The sequence below is a fragment of the Pleurodeles waltl genome, chromosome 9 (genome assembly GCF_031143425.1).
Source record: "Pleurodeles waltl isolate 20211129_DDA chromosome 9, aPleWal1.hap1.20221129, whole genome shotgun sequence".
Classification (NCBI taxonomy): Eukaryota; Metazoa; Chordata; class Amphibia; order Caudata; family Salamandridae; genus Pleurodeles; species Pleurodeles waltl.
This window is the reverse complement of record NC_090448.1, coordinates 883,459,570-883,478,184: the sequence shown is the minus strand read 5'-3', so window position 1 is coordinate 883,478,184 and position 18,615 is coordinate 883,459,570. Positions and strand designations below refer to the sequence as shown.

At 48.2% G+C, this 18,615-nt stretch overlaps 1 protein-coding gene across 2 annotated transcripts in view; it reads right to left on the bottom strand.

The window, feature by feature from the left end:
* Nucleotides 1-18,615, bottom strand: part of SLC24A4 (solute carrier family 24 member 4) — a 551,017-nt gene that overhangs the window by 177,391 nt on the left and 355,011 nt on the right. For both annotated transcript variants that reach the window (XM_069208207.1, XM_069208208.1), the window contains exon 6: nt 1,334-1,437. In XM_069208207.1, coding sequence (XP_069064308.1) covers nt 1,334-1,437 — 104 coding nt within the window. The remainder of the gene's footprint in view (nt 1-1,333; nt 1,438-18,615) is intronic.

Sequence of the window (18,615 nt, the reverse complement as noted above, 5' to 3'; positions counted from 1 at the left end):
GTTTCATTCTCTCTGGACAATCCCAGTTGTAGGGTTAGGGCTGATTGGTGTATGTCATGTTAGGTAACTGGTCTCAGCTGTAGCACTGCCGAATGTGCCTGTGAGATGTATTTGTCCTGTGTCTAGGGAATACGAATCCTGAGTTCAAGTCGACTTTTATTTTTCCACCCTTCCTAGTTGAATGTCAGTCATTTGACTGAGGATCCATCTGGAAGGACCCAGGCAGAAAAATGAAATGAAGTGGAGTCTAGAAGGATAGAAAGATCCTATGTACATTTTGGAGAATGCTAGGCAAGGTCAAATTGAAATTGATGATTTTTTGAACTATCATACCTATGAATTTTCTCATATCCAGGGGTAGAAGACGCTACTCCTGTTTTGCCAATTCTTACTGCTGGCCCTGACCTTACTAACTATGGAGCTGGAGCTTGAGAAGGCAGCAGAAAAAACTAGGAAAAACACAAAGTCAACAGGTCTTCTTGGGCCAAGCTTACTTTCTACAGTTTCCTCATAGCTCCTCTCCTAGCCCTTTAGCAGCATACAGGAGGATGTTGAGGGGCTACAATAGCACAATGACTCAATCCTCTGATGTTATTAGCAGCCAAATAGTGTGTAACATCATGTCCACTACCTCTGGAATTTCAGTGTTGAGGAGTGTGGTGCTACGATATTGACTTTCAAATATCAAAGTATAAAAATATTGTCTATAATTTATTGACATGCATAATATAATGAAGGTAAATAGCTGGCTTTTAACTTATTTTAATTTTTAGGTAACTCACATATAAATGATGCCTTCAAATGAACAATTTGATCTGATTTAAACTTTTCGGAGATCTTCCCAGTGATTAATTTGTAACATAATGAGTACTGGTGCCCAAAGTGCTGCTCAAAAGGCCTCTGCTTGTGCTATTTGGGTGTTTTCCCCTCTCTTGTACTCGGGAATGTCTGACAAGAAAAAATAAGTGCCGGTGGCCCTGACCAGCCCTAAAACATTAGTGTAAGTGTGCTCCACCGGCAACTACTGGCTCAAATTAAGCACTAGGTTACCTACAACCCAGTTGAACTTGCTTCCCTGACTCGCTCAGTGCCATTCTGATGGGTATTATCGCTCGACCCCTTTGACAGATCACCAGCTCAGACATCACTTCTATTGCTTGAATCCTGGATTAATCGAATAACTAAATTTGAGACCTAATGAGATTCATGCAACATCTCATCTGCACAGATGTTTGGTGGGGAAGCTTGAGGAGTAATATGCACAAGGTGCCCCCATTAGAGCAGACTACCCAAAAATAATCAGTACATGTGTGTTGGAAAAAAGTACACTCACCTGCCCTGCAAATATTCCACAGACCCCGATTATGCACAGAATGTTGAAGACAGCTGAGCCCACAATGGTCCCCACTCCTACATCTCCGTGTGTGATGAAGACACCTGCAAAGAGAGAGAACGTCTGGGTCACTTCAGTTGTCATGAGGACATTAGACAAGTACATACTTCTCTAGCCCACCCACTTCACTGCCTGCAGAAAACATGGGATCCTTGTATGTCTCAAACACTGCATTTGCACTCAAACATTCCTACTCGCTAGTGAAATGATATGTAAAATGCAAGCACATGAGATCATGCATTCAGCATAAGAACTTTTGAATATACCTTACATGACCAAAATACAGAAAACGAGGTTCCTTGCATGCTACCAAGTTTGCACAATCTTAGTACACAAAAACCCTGCAGACAATGTCCCCAAGAAAATGTCTAAATCAGCAAAATCATAGGTTTGAGGACTGATTATCACAGTCGCGAATTTACCAGGAGTGATAGCTCATCTGAGTTTTGTACTTGGAAATGAGGAACAGCATGCAAAACCAACATTTACTGCAACAAACTCTGCATCTTATGTCTCTTTTCTGCACAATTCCCTGATTAGATCTGGTGGTGAGACTTCCAAAACCCTGAAAGGGGTAAATTTCTGGGGTGTACAGTAATTAAATCATTCACTGGAATGAGATCACTGTGCAAACTGGTTTGCAAAGGAACTGAAATTTACCCCCACCTCGGAGTCTAGGTCATAGGCCAATTATTAAGGCAACATTATGCATTTGGAGGAGTGAAAATTGACAAGTGCATGCCTAATATTGTGAATTGTTAGTTGAGCTGAGAATCTAAAGGTCTATGTGTGATGTCATTGTAAAAAATGACAAATTCCCTTTTGTCTCCAAATGAATAATATTTGAATGTTCACAAACCCTCCTCCAACACACCCACCAAAATTATGGAAGTGTTCATTACCCTTTCCTATCCCAAATGCGCACCTGGCAAGTGCAACTGACTTGTTTACAGCCTTAAGTGTGGAGGTAAAGTGGAAAATGAGGGAACCACAAATGTTAGAAAGGACTCACAAGTTTATAATCGGTTGGTCTTCATGCCATTGCCAAGACTACCAATCAGAGATGATAAATAAGGGGAAAGTTAGCTGGCAACTGTTGTAAGTGCTCCACTTAAGCCCTGGCGTGACAAAGATCCCCACTGCCCCTATGGTGCAGGAGCCTCGAGCTCCAGGGGGGTCCTCAGCACAGTACACTGGCCTGAGACCTCCTGAGTGAGTCCAGAGAGAGGGCACTCCATGAACTGCACAGGCGGGCCCCACAGGTTTCATTAGGTCACTGCAGTTAAGGTTGAGGTAATTATCACACCAAGTAAATTCTGATAGCCAAGGGTTAGAATTTACCGGATGGAATAGTTACCTTTAATTGGAATTACCAATTTTGTTTCTCCCTGCACACTTCCTGCTGGGTCTACAAATCAGTTGGGTGCACTCCATAAACCACCGCATGAAGCTTCATGCTGTTGGACCTGTAATTATTTAATGTGCCACAATCTTTTTTTTTTTTTTTTTTTTTACAAAATATCACTACAAGAGTGTTCAGCAGTGCTCAATTCAGGGCGACAACAGTAATCCTCTACTTGGAAAATCTTCTAAAGCGTACTCACAAGTAAGTTGTATACTGTTCCATATATAAAATAGGAGCACAAATTGAAATATCAAGTACTCTGTATTACCAACACCAACTGAACCAGTGATGGAATGGCCTCAATGGAAAGCTTACTTTTTAAATTATATTTCTCCAATGGAAGACTTGGGGGAAGAACTGCCGCCCACTGTGAACAGAATACTGTTGTTACTAAGGGCTTAGGAGTGTATGACAAACTGGATAAAAACTAGGACTCATACAGAGGGGGGATATATTCACAAACACTATTGAAGATCTTGATAATCATTTTACACTGTCTGCTTCAATTTCAATTGGTCACTTCGTTTTTTTCCAACGCAAACAAGGAGCATTAGAGTTTACAGAAGATTATGTTGCTGAGTTAAATAAACTAGCGATTGCATGTAAATTTGGAAACATTCACAATGATCTTATCAGAGATCAAAATCGTCATGCTCACTAATGGCACCAATGTACAAGAAAGAGTATGGGCAAATGGAGATTTAGCTCTGAAAGATGCAATTGCCGTTGCAAAATAGGCCAACCTCTCAAAAAGGTGTGCTAAAGCGGCCTTTTCAAACATGGACAGGAAAGATAGCACATGTAAATTGTGCCTCCTAAAACTTCACATGTGACAAAGCCATTTGAACAAAAGTCTATGTTTAATCTAGATAAGTTTGAAAACTTGGAACGAGATAACCAGAATAGTTGCTACAGGAGTGGAATCAAGGACCGGTAACAACAAACAATGACCTGCAAAAATGATAGCAAAAATGTTTGTTTTGTAATATAACTGGATATGTTGCAAAAGTGTGCCGGAGGAAAAAACCCAGTTGTAAATCTACTGTTAAAATGGTTAATGATTGGGCTGATTCTTCTTCAAATCAAGACATTAATGGAGAAATACAATGTGTGTTCATTCTTAACTCTGATGTTTTGAGGTTGAATACAAGTTCCAGATCCAAACCAGTCTGCTCTATCACTTTGGGTGAAGTCTAAGTTGATTTAGTAGCTGACTCTGCTTCTCCCTCCATGATGGTGAATTGGACAACATGGAATAATAAATTCAGGGATACCTTAAAAAGTGATTTAGTGTCCGCTGAACCCGAGAGTTTCACATGTGAAGCAATACCCATGGCAGTGTATCGTGAAGTCAAGTTTGAATTTAAAGGGAAGCAGAAGGGAAATTGTATGTTGCTGAGAAAGGGATGTCAGTCTTGGGATGGTAAGGTCAGAGGAATCTTGGTATCACCTTAAGCCCAAATAGTGCAGAAATACTGCAGATCAAGTTCTGATTTTAAACAGTCAAGAATTTGATTTGATACACAGGCATAATTAGTTTTAAAAGTATCTTCATGGAGTGTTGGTGATTTACAGGGTTGCCAACATAGGATTGCGTTGAAGGATATTAACACTCCTGTCACATACAAAGTGAGAAATATACCATTTTGTATGAGAAATTAAGTTAAGGAAGAATTGGAGAAACTAGCCAAAGAACTGATAATAGAGTGAATTGAAGCTAGTGCGTGGTTGGCCCCTTTGGTAGTAGTGCAACAAGCAAATGGAAAAGTAAGGCTTTGCATAGATTTACAGGATTTGAACCAGAATATTGTGATTGACAAATTCCACTTCCTAAAGCAAGCTGCAGGCAATGACTAATGGAGTTAAGTGGTTCACATCCCTAGGTCTCACACCTGCTTACCATCAGGCACCTCTTCACCCTAAGAGTAAGCATTTGACCATTTTCCTCACACCTTTCAGGTGCCTATAGTTTAAACGCATACCATTTGGGCTGGTATCCCCCGTGGCTGTGTTTTAATGCTTGATGTATCAACTCTTCAAAGATCTAGAATGTGTTGTGTTTTTTCAAGATGATATTCTTATCATGGGTAAAGATAAAGAAGAGCACGATTGTAGAGTGAGGAGTGTATTGAAGTTGTTGAGAGGAAAATGGTTAATTGAAGAGATAGAGAATTGTCATTTACACTTAAATCAAGCAGATTTGAGGGGAACAGTATACATCAAAATTCTGTTGATTGCATCAAGAATGACATTTGTTCTGCCATTCCTTTACAAGGGTTTGACCAAACTATAATTACCGCTGATACTAGTGGTCATGGGTTGGGCAAAGTTCTTTCACAAACTGGGGAAAATTCACCAGATTACATAGCCTTCTGTGTTTCACCTTCGCTTTCTCCTGTGGAGGATACATTCTCTAATATAGAGAGGGAAATGTTAGCATGTGTGTGTGTGAGCTCACAAAATTCTAGCAATATATTTGGGGCATGAAATTCTTAATCCGTACAGACCACAAACCACTCACCAAAAATACTCACCATAGCTGAAATGGAGAAAGCAGCAGGTTCATGGAATAAAATTGCAGATTACCTGGGTAGAGCTCCCTTACATGTAGAATGTTTTAATAATGATAATGTGTGTGGCAGCAGTGGAAGATGTAATCACTGAAGTCATAACCAAGTAACATTGGTTCAATGTTGTGAAACAGATAAGAGTTTATGAATGAACGCATGTTCAACATTTGGCCTGACAAGAGATTTGTGAGTGCAGACATTAAACCTCTCTGGGAAATAAACCATCATTTCAATTGAGAGGGATTAGAGTATTTCCACCCCAAACACGAAGAACAAAAGTGTTAGAGATTATCCATCAAAGACACTTAGGCATTGTTAAGACTAAGAAAAAAAAATTACATTATTGGTGGTCAGATGCAGACGTAGAGGTTGAAAGATTTGTATGTGAATGTGTTGGATGTTTACATGCAGATAAAAGCTTAATAACGCTTTGTCTCTGCTGGAATGTCCCTATGGTCCTTGGGAATCCTTAGCAATTGACATTTTAGGACCAGTCTGTGATCAAGTAAGACTTGATCAGTACATCCTTGCATTGTTTGATTTTTATTCAAAGTGGCCTGAAGTAGATGTGAATGTGGATTCAAAAACTGTTGAAAAGTTCCTGGATGACTTATTTCAACATGAAGTCACACCTAAGTCATTGCTAAGTGACAGTGGTCCACTGGTAGTTTCTAAAGAGATACATAATTATTTGACAAAATAATTGTGTCACTCAGAAACACACTCCATTGTACCATCCCACTGGTAATGGTGCTGTAGAACACTTTACTTTAATAGAGTTCTGATAGGAAGGATACAAATGACCATTAGGATTCACAGATACAGGAAACTGGAAATTAATAAGATGATTTGGGCTTATCCCTCTAAACCTACTGTAACAGGGTATTCTCCATTCAAACTTTGCAAGAGCAGAGATCCGTTCACCGAAGACAATCAAGCATGGATGAAACAGGAGAGATAAGATTCTGTCAGTACAAACATTATTATGATAGTGACTATGGTGTGAAAGAAGTAAAGCTATTTGTTGGTGATTTTATTAAAGTAAAAGACTAAGGGGGTCATTCTGACCTCGGCGGTAAAAGGCCCTTACCGCCGGTCAGAAGACCGCCATAACACCACCGCGGCCGCGGTTAACCGCCACGGTCATTCTGACCCACAACGGCCAAACCTCCAAAATTCCGTCCTCCACTGCAGGCCGCCACATCAGCGGGCAGCGATAAACTGGAGATGACCAAACCTCCACCGTCACGCCAACAGAAATACGCCCATGCCATTATGACCCACGAATCCACACGGCGGTCATTCAAACGCGGTATTCCATTGGCGGTACACACCGCCGCGGTCAGAATACACACACATCACCAAAACACAGCCACATTGGACAATTTGAAATACACACACCTGATACACATACACACACCACTCCCACACAATCAACCAACTATAAAACACACACCCACATCACCCACAAACCCCTGCGACCAGAATTACTGAGAGAAGGAGAGAGAGACACAGCAGACAATCCAAAGCAAGACACACTGAGGCACACTACACCATCACACACACCACATAGTAGCACAAAGCACCACTCACCAACATACTTATCATCACATACACCACCCCACACCACACCCACACCACCCCATGGCACCCCAAAGGCACCCACGCTTTTCGGACCAAGAACTCCGGGTCATGGTGGAGGAAATCCTAAGAGTGGAACCCCAGCTCTTCGGCTCGCAGGTGCAGCACACCAGTATAGCTAGGAAGGCGGAGCTATGGCAGCGGATCGTGGACAGGGTCAACGCGGTGGGACAGCATCCCAGGAATAGGGAGGACATACGCAAAAGATGGAACGACCTACGGGGGAAGGTCCGATCGATGGTCTCCAGGCACAACATCGCGGTCCAGAAGACTGGCGGCGGATCCCCACCCACCCCTCCCGAATTCACATCGTGGGAGCAAGACGTCTTGAACATCCTGCATCCTCAGGGCCTCGCAGGAGTAGCCGGAGGAATGGACTCTGGTAAGTCCAATCTCAACTACTATATCCCTCCCACCCCACCAGCATGCCAACCCACACCCCCACCCTCACCCCCAACCCCCCAGCACACATCCTCCCTGACAATGTCTCACCAGCACAACCCACCCATCCCAACACCAACTCCTGCATGCCAACACAAATCATGGGCACCCATCACCTAAGCATGACCACTGCACTAACCCCCCCCCCCCCTAACTACCCTCACAACACCTCCCTCAAGGGAATGCCTGCACTGGGGGACAAGGGCACCCATAACACGCACGCTATTGCACACACAGAAAAAATAACCAAACTCTCTTACCCCATGCAGGACCCGAACGACAACACACCAGCCAGGAGGGTCCAGAAGTGTCCATCCCACCCCCGGAACAGGCCCACACTGAGGATAGCAGCTCTGTCGACAGTGAACCTGATGACCAGCCCGGACCATCGGGGACCTCTGGGCAGTCGGTTCCCCTCAGGCAGCCACAGGCCACACCAGACCCGACCCCCTCTGCCAACACCAGCACAGCTCCCACCCAGCGGGCCCATGCCTCTGTCTCTAGGACAGCTCAATCAGCGGTGTGTCCGCCACTACAGGGCACCCAGGCTAACCCAACACCCCAACAACAACAGGGACCTGGGGCAGTGGTAGCGGGCACACCGGCCAGGGGACAGAGGCCGGGGGAAACCGGGCAGCTCGGAGGGCTGCTGTGCGACAGGGGGGGGAGGAGAGGCCCAGGGAACCCACTCTCCAAGAGGCCCTCACCACCATCATGGGGGCATACCACCACTCCCAAGAAACGATGGCGACGGTACTGGCCAGGTTCACTGAGATCCAGGCACAGCAGGAAGAACGCTACATGGGGTTCAGGGAGGAGCTGAGAATCATCGGGACCGCAATGGGGACCATCGTCCTGGCCCTCCACAGGATAGAGGACGCGTTGCGGGACCATGGTGCACCACACAGGGCCCCTGTCACTAGGCCGGACCAGGAACAGCCTACCACCTCCGCCGGCGCTAGTGGACAGGAGGTCCCAACACAACGACAGCCCCCCAGAACCCCACCTCCTGCTGAAGAACAACCACCCCGTAAGAGGAGCCTGAGACCAAAAAAAAAGACAGAGTAGGATGTCAAGACCCCCGCCAGCAGGACATACCCCCTCAAGTCTTCCCACTGTCCCACATTGCCACCCTGTCCAACCATGAACTGCCTATGCTCCATCCTTCCACAGGCAAAAGAACAATGCACCTGTGAGACTGAGAACTGGACTCTGCCATGGATATTCCTCCACCCCCACCCATCACCCTTAGAATCACATGTACCGATATCTATCACTGTAAATAAATCACATTTTGCACACAAATCTGTTTTGAGTCATGCTGTATTATTAACAAATGTATTACATATTACTGTTCAATTTCTGTTCTGTCAATTAGTCATGACAACATACCAATGTCAATACGCTGTATTTCATGTGCGAACCAAGCAGAAGTCAGGTACTGAGTCAGACAGCACTGAGAAGGGAAGGGAAAGGCAAAAATTTATGAAAAACATCTGTGGGGAACTACAGAAAGTACAGATGCAGGAGGCTATAAGCAATTGTGAAATGGCGTGGGTGATTCTTACCTGGGTGTTACTGGAAATACTGTTGTATCACTCTGTCCCTATTGTCTGTGTCGTCCTCAGAGTCTTCCTCCTCTTCACTCTCCACAGGCTCCACGGCTTCTACAACACCACCATCTGGACCATCCTCCTGCAGGAAAGGCACCTGGCGTCGCAAAGCCAGGTTGTGGAGCATACAGCACGCCACGATGATATGGCACACCTTCTTTGGTGAGTACATTAGGGATCCACCTGTCATATGCAGGCACCTAAATCTGGCCTTCAGGAGCCCAAAGGTTCGCTCAATCACCCTCCTAGTACGCCCATGGGCCTCATTGTACCGTTCCTCTGCCCTGGGCCTGGGATTCCTCACTGGGGTCAATAGCCACGACAGGTTGGGGTAACCAGAGTCACCTATTAGCCACACACGCTGTCTCTGTAGCTGTTCCATCACATAGGGAATGCTGCTATTTCGCATCACATACGCGTCATGCACTGACCCAGGGAACTTGGCATTCACATGGGAGATGTACTGGTCAGCCAAACAGACCACCTGGATATTCATTGAATGGTAATTCTTCCTGTTCCTGTACACCTGTTCATCGTCATTTGGGGGGACTAAAGCCACATGGGTTCCATCAATTGCACCAATGATGTTGGGGATGTGTCCAAGGGCATAGAAATCAGCTTTCACTGTAGGCAAATCACCCTCCTCTGGGAAAATGATGTAGCTCCGCATGAGTTTCATCAGGGCAGACAACACTCTGGATAAGATCTTGGAAAACATAGGCTGAGACATCCCAGATGTAAAACTTGAAATGGCCGATGCCTGACCTGTGAAGTGGGACAATGGGATGTGAGGTCACTGCGCTGGCGGGGCACACCGTGGCGGTAGGCGGTCGAAGACCGCTGTGCGAAGACGCATTGGTTAACATTGAAGCCTATGGGTTTCAGGAGCCAATGACGATGTGCGCCGGCGGTCGCGGGACGCAACGCCGTGGTACGCACCGCCGCGGGCGTGACCGCCATTTTCTATCAGCTCAATCATTCGAGACCTGATCATCCACAGGAGAGGACCTATACTGCAAGTGCTGCTGTGAACTCGGTCTGGAAGTGACAATGGCTGCTGCTACTGGTGAAAGGGCCCCCGCCTTCAGTTCAGAAGAGTTGGAGAAGCTCGTGGACGGGGTCCTCCCCCAGTATGCGCAACTCTACGGTCCTCCAGACCAACAGGTGAGTACACTCAGTGCACATTGAATGGGTTATGCCTGTGTGGAGGGGGGGGATGTAAGTTGGTGGGGTGTGGAGGGAATGGGGAGTGCAACGCACGACAGATGAGAGAATGGGAACCATGACAAGGTTGGGGAGGGGGGGGCATGTACTCCAAACATGCAGATATGTGATGGTTTCTCTTTCCCACCCTGTACATGTCAAACAGGTGAGCGCCCACCAGAAAATCGATATTTGGCGTGCCATCGCCGAGGAAGTCCGGAACTTGGGGGTCCACAACAGACGGGGCACCCACTGCCGCAAGAGGTGGGAGGACATCCGCCGCGGAATGAGGAAGACCGCAGAAACACTGCTGGGGATGGCCTCCCGACCTAGGAGGGGTGCCAGTCGCACCATGACCCCCCTGATGTCCCGGATCCTGGCGGTGGCCTACCCTAATTTGGATGGGCGCTTGAGGACAGCACAGCAGACACAAGGGGGTGAGTATCCGCACATTCTCCCATCTGTATGCGCATTGGAGGCGTCTGGGGGGGGGAGGAGGGCTGTGGGTGATATTAGGCCCGGGCGCTCTCTGTAGTGTAGTCCGCTCCCTTAGGCATGGCCCTGTGCCCCCGCCCCCCACCTCTGTAGGGTGCCAAGTGCAGCTACCCATGCTCCAGCATCACCCATGTGCGCGTGTGTTGTCCCTAGACCTGTTTGCCTAGTCAGAAGTACTGAGTAGTGTACCCCAAGTTCGCGACTTAGTGCACGAGGCACCTGTGTCTGTCCTCTCCGCAAAGGGTATTGCTAAGGCATGCACTCAACTTTGTTTAATTTCTCCCCCCACCCTAATTCTTTGTCTTCTTGTGTTTTAGCATCATCCGGCGGAGGAGATTTGGCGTCGGAGCAGGAGGGAGCTGCAGGTCACCAGGCCCCGGTGGGCACTGACACAGACACCGAGGGCACCAGTGATCCGGAGGGCGAGGGGAGCACCACAACGGGGGCCGGTGGAGACACCAGCGACACGGACACGTCCTCGTTTGGGAGCTCCCTAGCGGGGCGGCACCATCTGTGCCCCCCGCAACAACAGGTACAGCCGCCACCCAGCGCACCAGCACCGCCCTCCCAGCAGCCCCTCAGTCTTCGCTCCGTGGCCGCTCGGCCAGGAAGGCGCGCGTCTCCTTCGCCCCAGGCACCTCAGCCCCTGCCTCTGTTACCCCTGCTGCCCTCAGTGCGGAGCTCATTGACCTGGTGAGGACGCTCATTGTTGGGCAGACTACCCTTCTGAATGCCATCCAGGGGGTGGAAAGGGAGGTGCATCGGAGCAATGCCTACCTGGAGGGCATTCATTCGGGTCAGGCTGCCCATCAACGAGCGTTCACTGCTCTGGCCTCAGCACTGACGGCAGCCATTGTCCCTGTCTCCAATCTCCCTCTTCTATCTGCCTCCACCCTTTCTCTGTCTCCTGTACCTCAACCTATCCCATCCACACCATCAGACCAGCCTGCACACACCTCAACACCCAAGGCCAGCTCATCCAAACATAAGCACCACAGAAAACACAAGCATTCACCCAAGCAACACACAGATGCAGACATATCAACAGTCACTACCACCTCTGTGTCCCCGTCCTCCTCGTCTCCCTCCTCCCTCCCTGTGACGTCTACACTCACACCTGCATGCACCCCAACATCAGCCAGTTCTTCCACCACCAGCAAACCCTCCACTACAGTCCGCACACCTGCAGTCACCACCCCCACTGGCATTTACACGTCCCCTGTGTCCTCTCCCACTGTGTCTGTCACCCCCTCTTCCAAGACACATAAACGCAGGCAGACACCCAAACAACAGCCAACCACCTCACCACAGCCTATGTCCCAGTCACCTGCACCCAAGGACAGCACACCTGGCTCTCATACAACCACATCCTCTTCCTCCACTTCTCTCACCACTACTCCTACCCCTTACCTTGGTCCCAAGAAAAATTACCTCTCCAGTTTTGACCTCTTTCCCTCCCCCGACCCACCCCCTCCAACTGGGAAAAGTCCCAAGGGCACCTCAGCCACCACCAGCCCAACTACTACAGTGCAAGTGGTGCATGGCATGTGGAGTCCACCCTTTGGCGGCAGTAACACTTCGGTGAGCAGCAAGGGGACAGCCAGCCCCCCCCAGGCAAGAGGACCCGGAAATTGAAGGGCCGCCGTGAGCGGACAGAGATGGCTGCCCCCAAGGAGGTGACTCCGGCCAATTCACCGGCCACAGCAGCCAGGGGAGGCAAGGGCCCGAGAGCCCCATCTAAGGAGCGGAAGGACAGCAGGGCGGAGAGGACAACCACCAGGAGCACGGAGCAGGAGGGCCCCACAAGCCCCATCCCGGCTGCAAGGGACGACACCAAAGGGCCCAGGACTCACTCCCCGAAGGGGCCTGACACAGCACGGTCGGAGGGCGACTGAGCAGGGTGTCCAGGCCAGGTATGACTCCCTTGACATACTGCAAGAGCACCGCTGAAGAGGGCCCCGCCGTGAAGACAGGTACCGCTGAAGAGGGCCCCGCCGTGAAGACAGGTACCGCTGAACAGGGCCCCGCCGTGAAGACAGGTACCGCTGAACAGGGCCCCGCCGTGCAGAAGAGCACCGCTGAAGAGGGCCCCGCCGTGAAGACAGGTACCGCTGAAGAGGGCCCCGCCGTGTAGAAGAGCACCGCTGAAGAGGGCCCCGCCGTGAAGACAGGTACCGCTGAAGAGGGCCCCGCCGTGAAGACAGGTACCGCTGAACAGGGCCCCGCCGTGAAGACAGGTACCGCTGAAGAGGGCCCCGCCGTGAAGACAGGTACCGCTGAAGAGGGCCCCGCCGTGAAGACAGGTACCGCTGAAGAGGGCCCCGCCGTGAAGACAGGTACCGCTGAAGAGGGCCCGCCATGAAGACAGGTACCGCTGAACAGGTCCCCGCCGTGGAGACAGGTACCGCTGAACAGGGCCCCGCCGTCTCAAGCACCGCTCCGCTGGGCCCTTCCTGTCAAGCACCGCTCCGCTGGGCCCCGCCCTCTCAAGCACCGCTCCGCTGGGCCCTTCCTGTCAAGCACCGCTCCGCTGGGCCCCGCCGTCTCAAGCACCGCTCCGCTGGGCCCTTCCTGTCAAGCACCGCTCCGCTGGGCCCCGCCGTCTCAAGCACCGCTCCGCTGGGCCCTTCCTGTCAAGCACCGCTGCGCTGGGTCCCGCCGTCTCAGGCACTGTTTATGGTTCACTGTGCCCACCATGCCTCCTCCTTGACCAGTGGACTCTGTAATCCACCTGAGAGACTGTGGCTTTGCACTCCCCAGGATGGTACAGTGGGCAACCCACCCACTGTAGAGACATTGAGAGACTGTGGCTTTGCACTCCCCAGGATGGTACAGTGGGAAACCCACCCACTGTAGAGACATTGAGAGACTGTGGCTTTGCACTCCCCAGGATGGTCCAGTGGGCAACCCACCCACTGTAGAGACTTGAGAGACTGTGGCTTTGCACTCCCCAGGATGGTACAGTGGGCAACCCACCCACTGCAGAGACTTGAGAGACTGTGGCTTTGCACTCCCCAGGATGGTACAGTGGGCATGGTGGCTCCTCGTGGATCTGGCGTCGTGGACTCATGTGGCTGTGGTGGCCCCCCCTTCCCTTCCCCCTGAGGTGCCTGTAGTTTTGACATCGGATGCCCCTGCAGTGTTCTCTCCAAAGGACTCAGGTCTCGTGTGTGAGCTTTGCCCTTGTTTCGCAGAACCTTGGCCCACGGACATGTTAGATTCGTAGGATGTGCAGGACTTGTTACTTCAGTGATACACTGATGTGTATATATTTTTGGTTTTTGTAAATATTTTTCACGGTTGCTCAATTATTTCCAGGTGCTTTTTTTGAACATGAAAATTTATTCCAAATTTGGTTGTGTCATTGTATTTTTAAAGGGTGTTTGTGTGGTGTCACTGTGACTTCCTGCTCTGCATTGGTGTGTACATATTGGGGGGGGGTGGGTGTGTCGCATATGTGTGTGCCCGTAACCTTTCGTCCTCCCCCCTCCCGTGTGTCGTAGGTGCAGTACTCACCGTTGACGTCTGCGCCGGAGTTCGTACTCGTGGTAGATGAGCAGGTGGACGAGAGCAGGTATGATGTTCAATTCGGGTTCCATGCTGTCCGGATTCCGCGTGGAGTGTCTCGAGGTGAGCGTTTTCCATTGGAAATGTCTGTTTCCGCCGTGTTTTTATCGGCGGTGCTCCCGCCCCGGAAAAGGTGGCGGATTGGTGGGTCGTGATAGGGTGGGCGGTACATTGTCTGCCGCCTGGCTGTTGGCGGTGACCGCCGCGCTGTTTGTTTGTTCCGCCGTGGCGGTCGGAGTGTTAATGCGGCGGGCTGTGTTGGCGGTTCCCGCCAGGGTCAGAATTGCATTTTTTTGACCGCCGGCCTGTTGGCGGGTTGGCCGCCGCTTTATCACCGACCGCCAGGGTCAGAATGACCCCCTAAGGGCCCAATTCACAAAGGTATACTTAGACCAAAAGTGTAAGTTTAGACCAAAAGTTTAAGTTTAGACCTAAAATCTAACTTTACTGATAATAAGTTGGACTTTAGGACTAACTTTACATGTTTGGTCTACGTTTAGACCATAAGTTTAAACTTAGACCAAAATTCTAACTTTACTGCAAGTAAAGTTAGACTTTTAGTCTAAGTTTACACTTTTGGCCTAAACTTAGGCCCAAATTTAAGGATGGCCTTGCGCCATCTAAAGCCACATTAGCGTCAGAAAAAAGTGAATGTGGCGTACAAAACGCTGCGGCCCGACTGGTGACTGGTCTCCCCAGGCGATGTTCGGTGTCCAATACTCTGCGCTCTCTCCACTGGCTCCCTGTGCAACAGAGGATTAGATTTAAGGTTCTCTGTTTTGCATTTAAAATCTTAAAGGGTACTTCCCCGCAAATCATGGAGAAATTGCTGATTCCTTATGTTCCCTCTCGCACTCTTAGATCGTTAGGCCAGAACTTAGCAGTGGTTCCGCGCTTTAAGCTGAGCAGAATTGGGGGTCGCTCCTTTCGAGTCCTGGCAGCGTGTTGGTGGAATTCTCTTCCTCCACAAATCCGGGCCATTGATGAGCTTCTTCAGTTTAGGCGGGCTATTAAGACCTTTTTATTTGTCTAAGTTTATTTGTTGTGTTTTGTCTTCTTTTGCCCGCTTTTAGTGCTGTGTTGTGTTTTCCTTCTCAAAGCGCCGGGACGCCCCTTTGCTGGGGCAGCTGTGCGCGGTACAAATAAAAATAAGATAACATAATATAACATAACATAACATAACATTGGCAAAAACGCCACGCCATATCTACAAAGTGGTGCAATGCATGCATTGCGCCAATTTGCGACCCTTTGCACCACATTATGCAAGTGCCATGCATAATGTGTGCAAAGGGGGGTGTTCTAACGCAAGGAGGCCCGCAAAAATGGCGCAATAAAACCGAAAAGATTTCATTGCATAATTTTTGGCGTCTTTATTAATGCCTGCTGCAATGGGCCTCCTTGCACTTTGCTCCACTAGCGCCAAGATAGTGTAGAAAATGTTGACGCTATCGTTCCTAATACTGCCATGGTGCGCCACATCTTAAATACGGCGCACAAATGGTGGTGTTAAAGGAACACATGGGGGTGCAAGAAAAGTGCAGGAGGATACAAGGGGGACGATGTGAAGCACCACTTTTCTTAAATCTGGTCCTTAGACTTTTTGTTTTAAGTTTACCTTTGTGAATCAGGCCCTAAAGGAGGAGAGAGAAGGATAGTAGTATGTTTACAGGACCCTTTAGAGTGTTATCCCTTTAAAACAATTCAGCCAAACTCTGTGATGGTAGTAAACTAGCTAAGTGCCATTTGAGAGCTACAAATGAAGGCTTAAATTTTAAACTTAAGTGTAACCCAAGAGGAAAACACATGCATTGGTTAATAGATGATGATTCAGAAGGAGAAGCTGAACGTGGGTGTTAGATCTGGCATCCTGGGCGTAGTCTGCCCTGTTTTTTGCCTCTGCTTCCCAAGCTGAACTTTGTTTTTGCTTGTTTTGGTACTCTGGGCACTTTACAGCTGCTGACTAGGGCTAAAGTGCAAGTGCTCCCTGTGCAAATTGCATGTGTAATTGGCTTTTCCATGATTGGAATATTTGATTTACTAGTAAGTCCTTAGTAAAGTGCACAAGAGGTGCCCAGGGCCTGTAAATCAAATGCTACTGGTGGTATAATTGTGCCACCCACATGAGTAGCCCTGTAAACATGGCTCAGACTTGCCACTGCAGTGTCTGTGTGCAGTTTTAAACCAATTCGACCCGGCAAGTGTACCCACTTTCCAGGCCCAAACCTTCCCTTTTTGTACATGTACGCCACCCCTATGGTAGGCCCTCGTTAGCCCCATGGGCAGGGTGCCGGGTAATGTTAAAGGAAGTACATGTACTTATGTGTTTTACATGTCCTGACAGTGAAATAATGCCAAATTAGATTTTCACTGTTGCAAGGCCTATCTCTCTCATAGGTTAACATAGGGGCTGCCTTTAAATATCTTTTAAGTGCAGTTTTCCTTTGGGAGCAGATTGAGAAGTGGAGTTTAGTGTCTCTGAACTCACAATTTAAAAATGCAACGTTTGGTAAAGTTGGTTTTAAAATTGTCAGTTTAAAAATGCCACTTTCAGAAAGTGAGCATTTTCATACTTAAACCCTTCTGGGACTCTGCCTGCTTGTGTATTCCCTGTCTGGGTCAGTCTGACAGTTGGGCTGTTTGTGAATCTCCATTAGACAATGACACAAAGGGAGCTGAAGGGTAGCCTGCATATCCTGATAGGCCATCTGGGCTAGATTGGAGGGAGGAGTGGTCACTTGCACCTAGATGGGCTGTGCCTGCCCTCACACAATGCAGTCTCCAACCCCCTGGTGTGTGTCTGGGGCCAGGCCTGGACAAGGCAGGATCTGGAGAACAACAGAGACTTTCCTTTGAAGTTTGCCTACTTCAAAGGCAGAAAGGGGTATAAGTAGTGGACCCAAAACCCCAGATATTTTGATTACTTCTGGAATCAGAGGAACCTCTGCCAAGGAGAAGAGCTAAAGAGCTGAAAAAGGAGTACTAACCCTTTGCCTGTGACTGTGCTTTGCTCGGTTGGCATGCAGTTGCTGCTTCTGCCTGAAAGAGGACAAAGACTGGACTTTGTGGTATATTCCTGCTTGTGAATTGTCTCCAAGGGCTTGAACTGAGCTTCCCTCTTGTTTTGAAGTCTCAGGGCCATCAAAGATTTCTTCTCCCAGCACCTGGACTCTCTGCTGAGACTCCTGCCCTGCCAAGAGGTGCCCTATCCAGTCCCTGGGCCCTTGAAAGGTGAAGCTGGTATAACCAAAGTGGAACACACGCAGTCAGATTTTGTACACATCATCTCTTGGCGTCAAACTCAACGTGAACCTGCGAGGTTCTGAATTGTCCCGTCCGGAAATCGACCCATCGCTCTCTTGTGGGAGATAAAAATGATGCACCAGACCGGAGAAGAAACAACACACGGTCTCACTTGCGAGTAAAGAATTGATGCATTGCTGACTTTTCTGGAGCACGCTCGCCCGTGCGGCTTTATTTTTGACAAAAAACAGGTACTTTGTGTAACAACAACATTTCCATTGTTTTCTATGGAGTAAGATTCAATTATTTTGAAATTTCACATCTTGACTTGTGTATTTTGTATTTTGGTCGTTTTGGTCTTGTTTGATTTAGATAAATATTGACTATTTTTTCTAAACTGGCGTGGTGTCCATTTTGTAGTGTTTTCACTGTATTACTGTGTGTTCTGGTACAAATACTTTACACATTGCCTTTGAGATAAGCCTGGCTGCTTGTGCCAAGCTACAAAGGGGTGAGCAGGGGTTATCTTAAATGAGTATCTCTCTTGCCATGATTAGAGTGAGGGTCCCTGCTTGGACAGAGTGCAAACTGACTGCCAACTAGAAACCCCATTTCTAACAGTGGGTGTGCTGATTCCTCTGTTGTGCAGTCACATTCATGCTTGAGGTCTGGAAAGATAGAACATATCAAAAGAGCTGGATGCATGCCACAACTACCCAAAAGATGGAATGATTATATCCTGGGGTAACCTAGTTCCAACATGAGTATTCTCAAATTCCTTTAGGCATAAAATGTGCTATGTTTATGCATTTCCTTTAGGCACAATATGTATTCTTTCTTAGTGTGTGCTTGTTACTTGTTTGCCGTTATTGCTAGTTTTAACTTATATATTAACAGAGAATATATATATTAGCAGAGAATATTATTTTCATATATTTCTATTCATAATTGATATTCTGTGTTACATTTGATATTATTTTATTGTAGAATTTATGAACATATGTAATGTGCTTTATAAGTGTGGTACTTTTGTGTTTTTTTAAG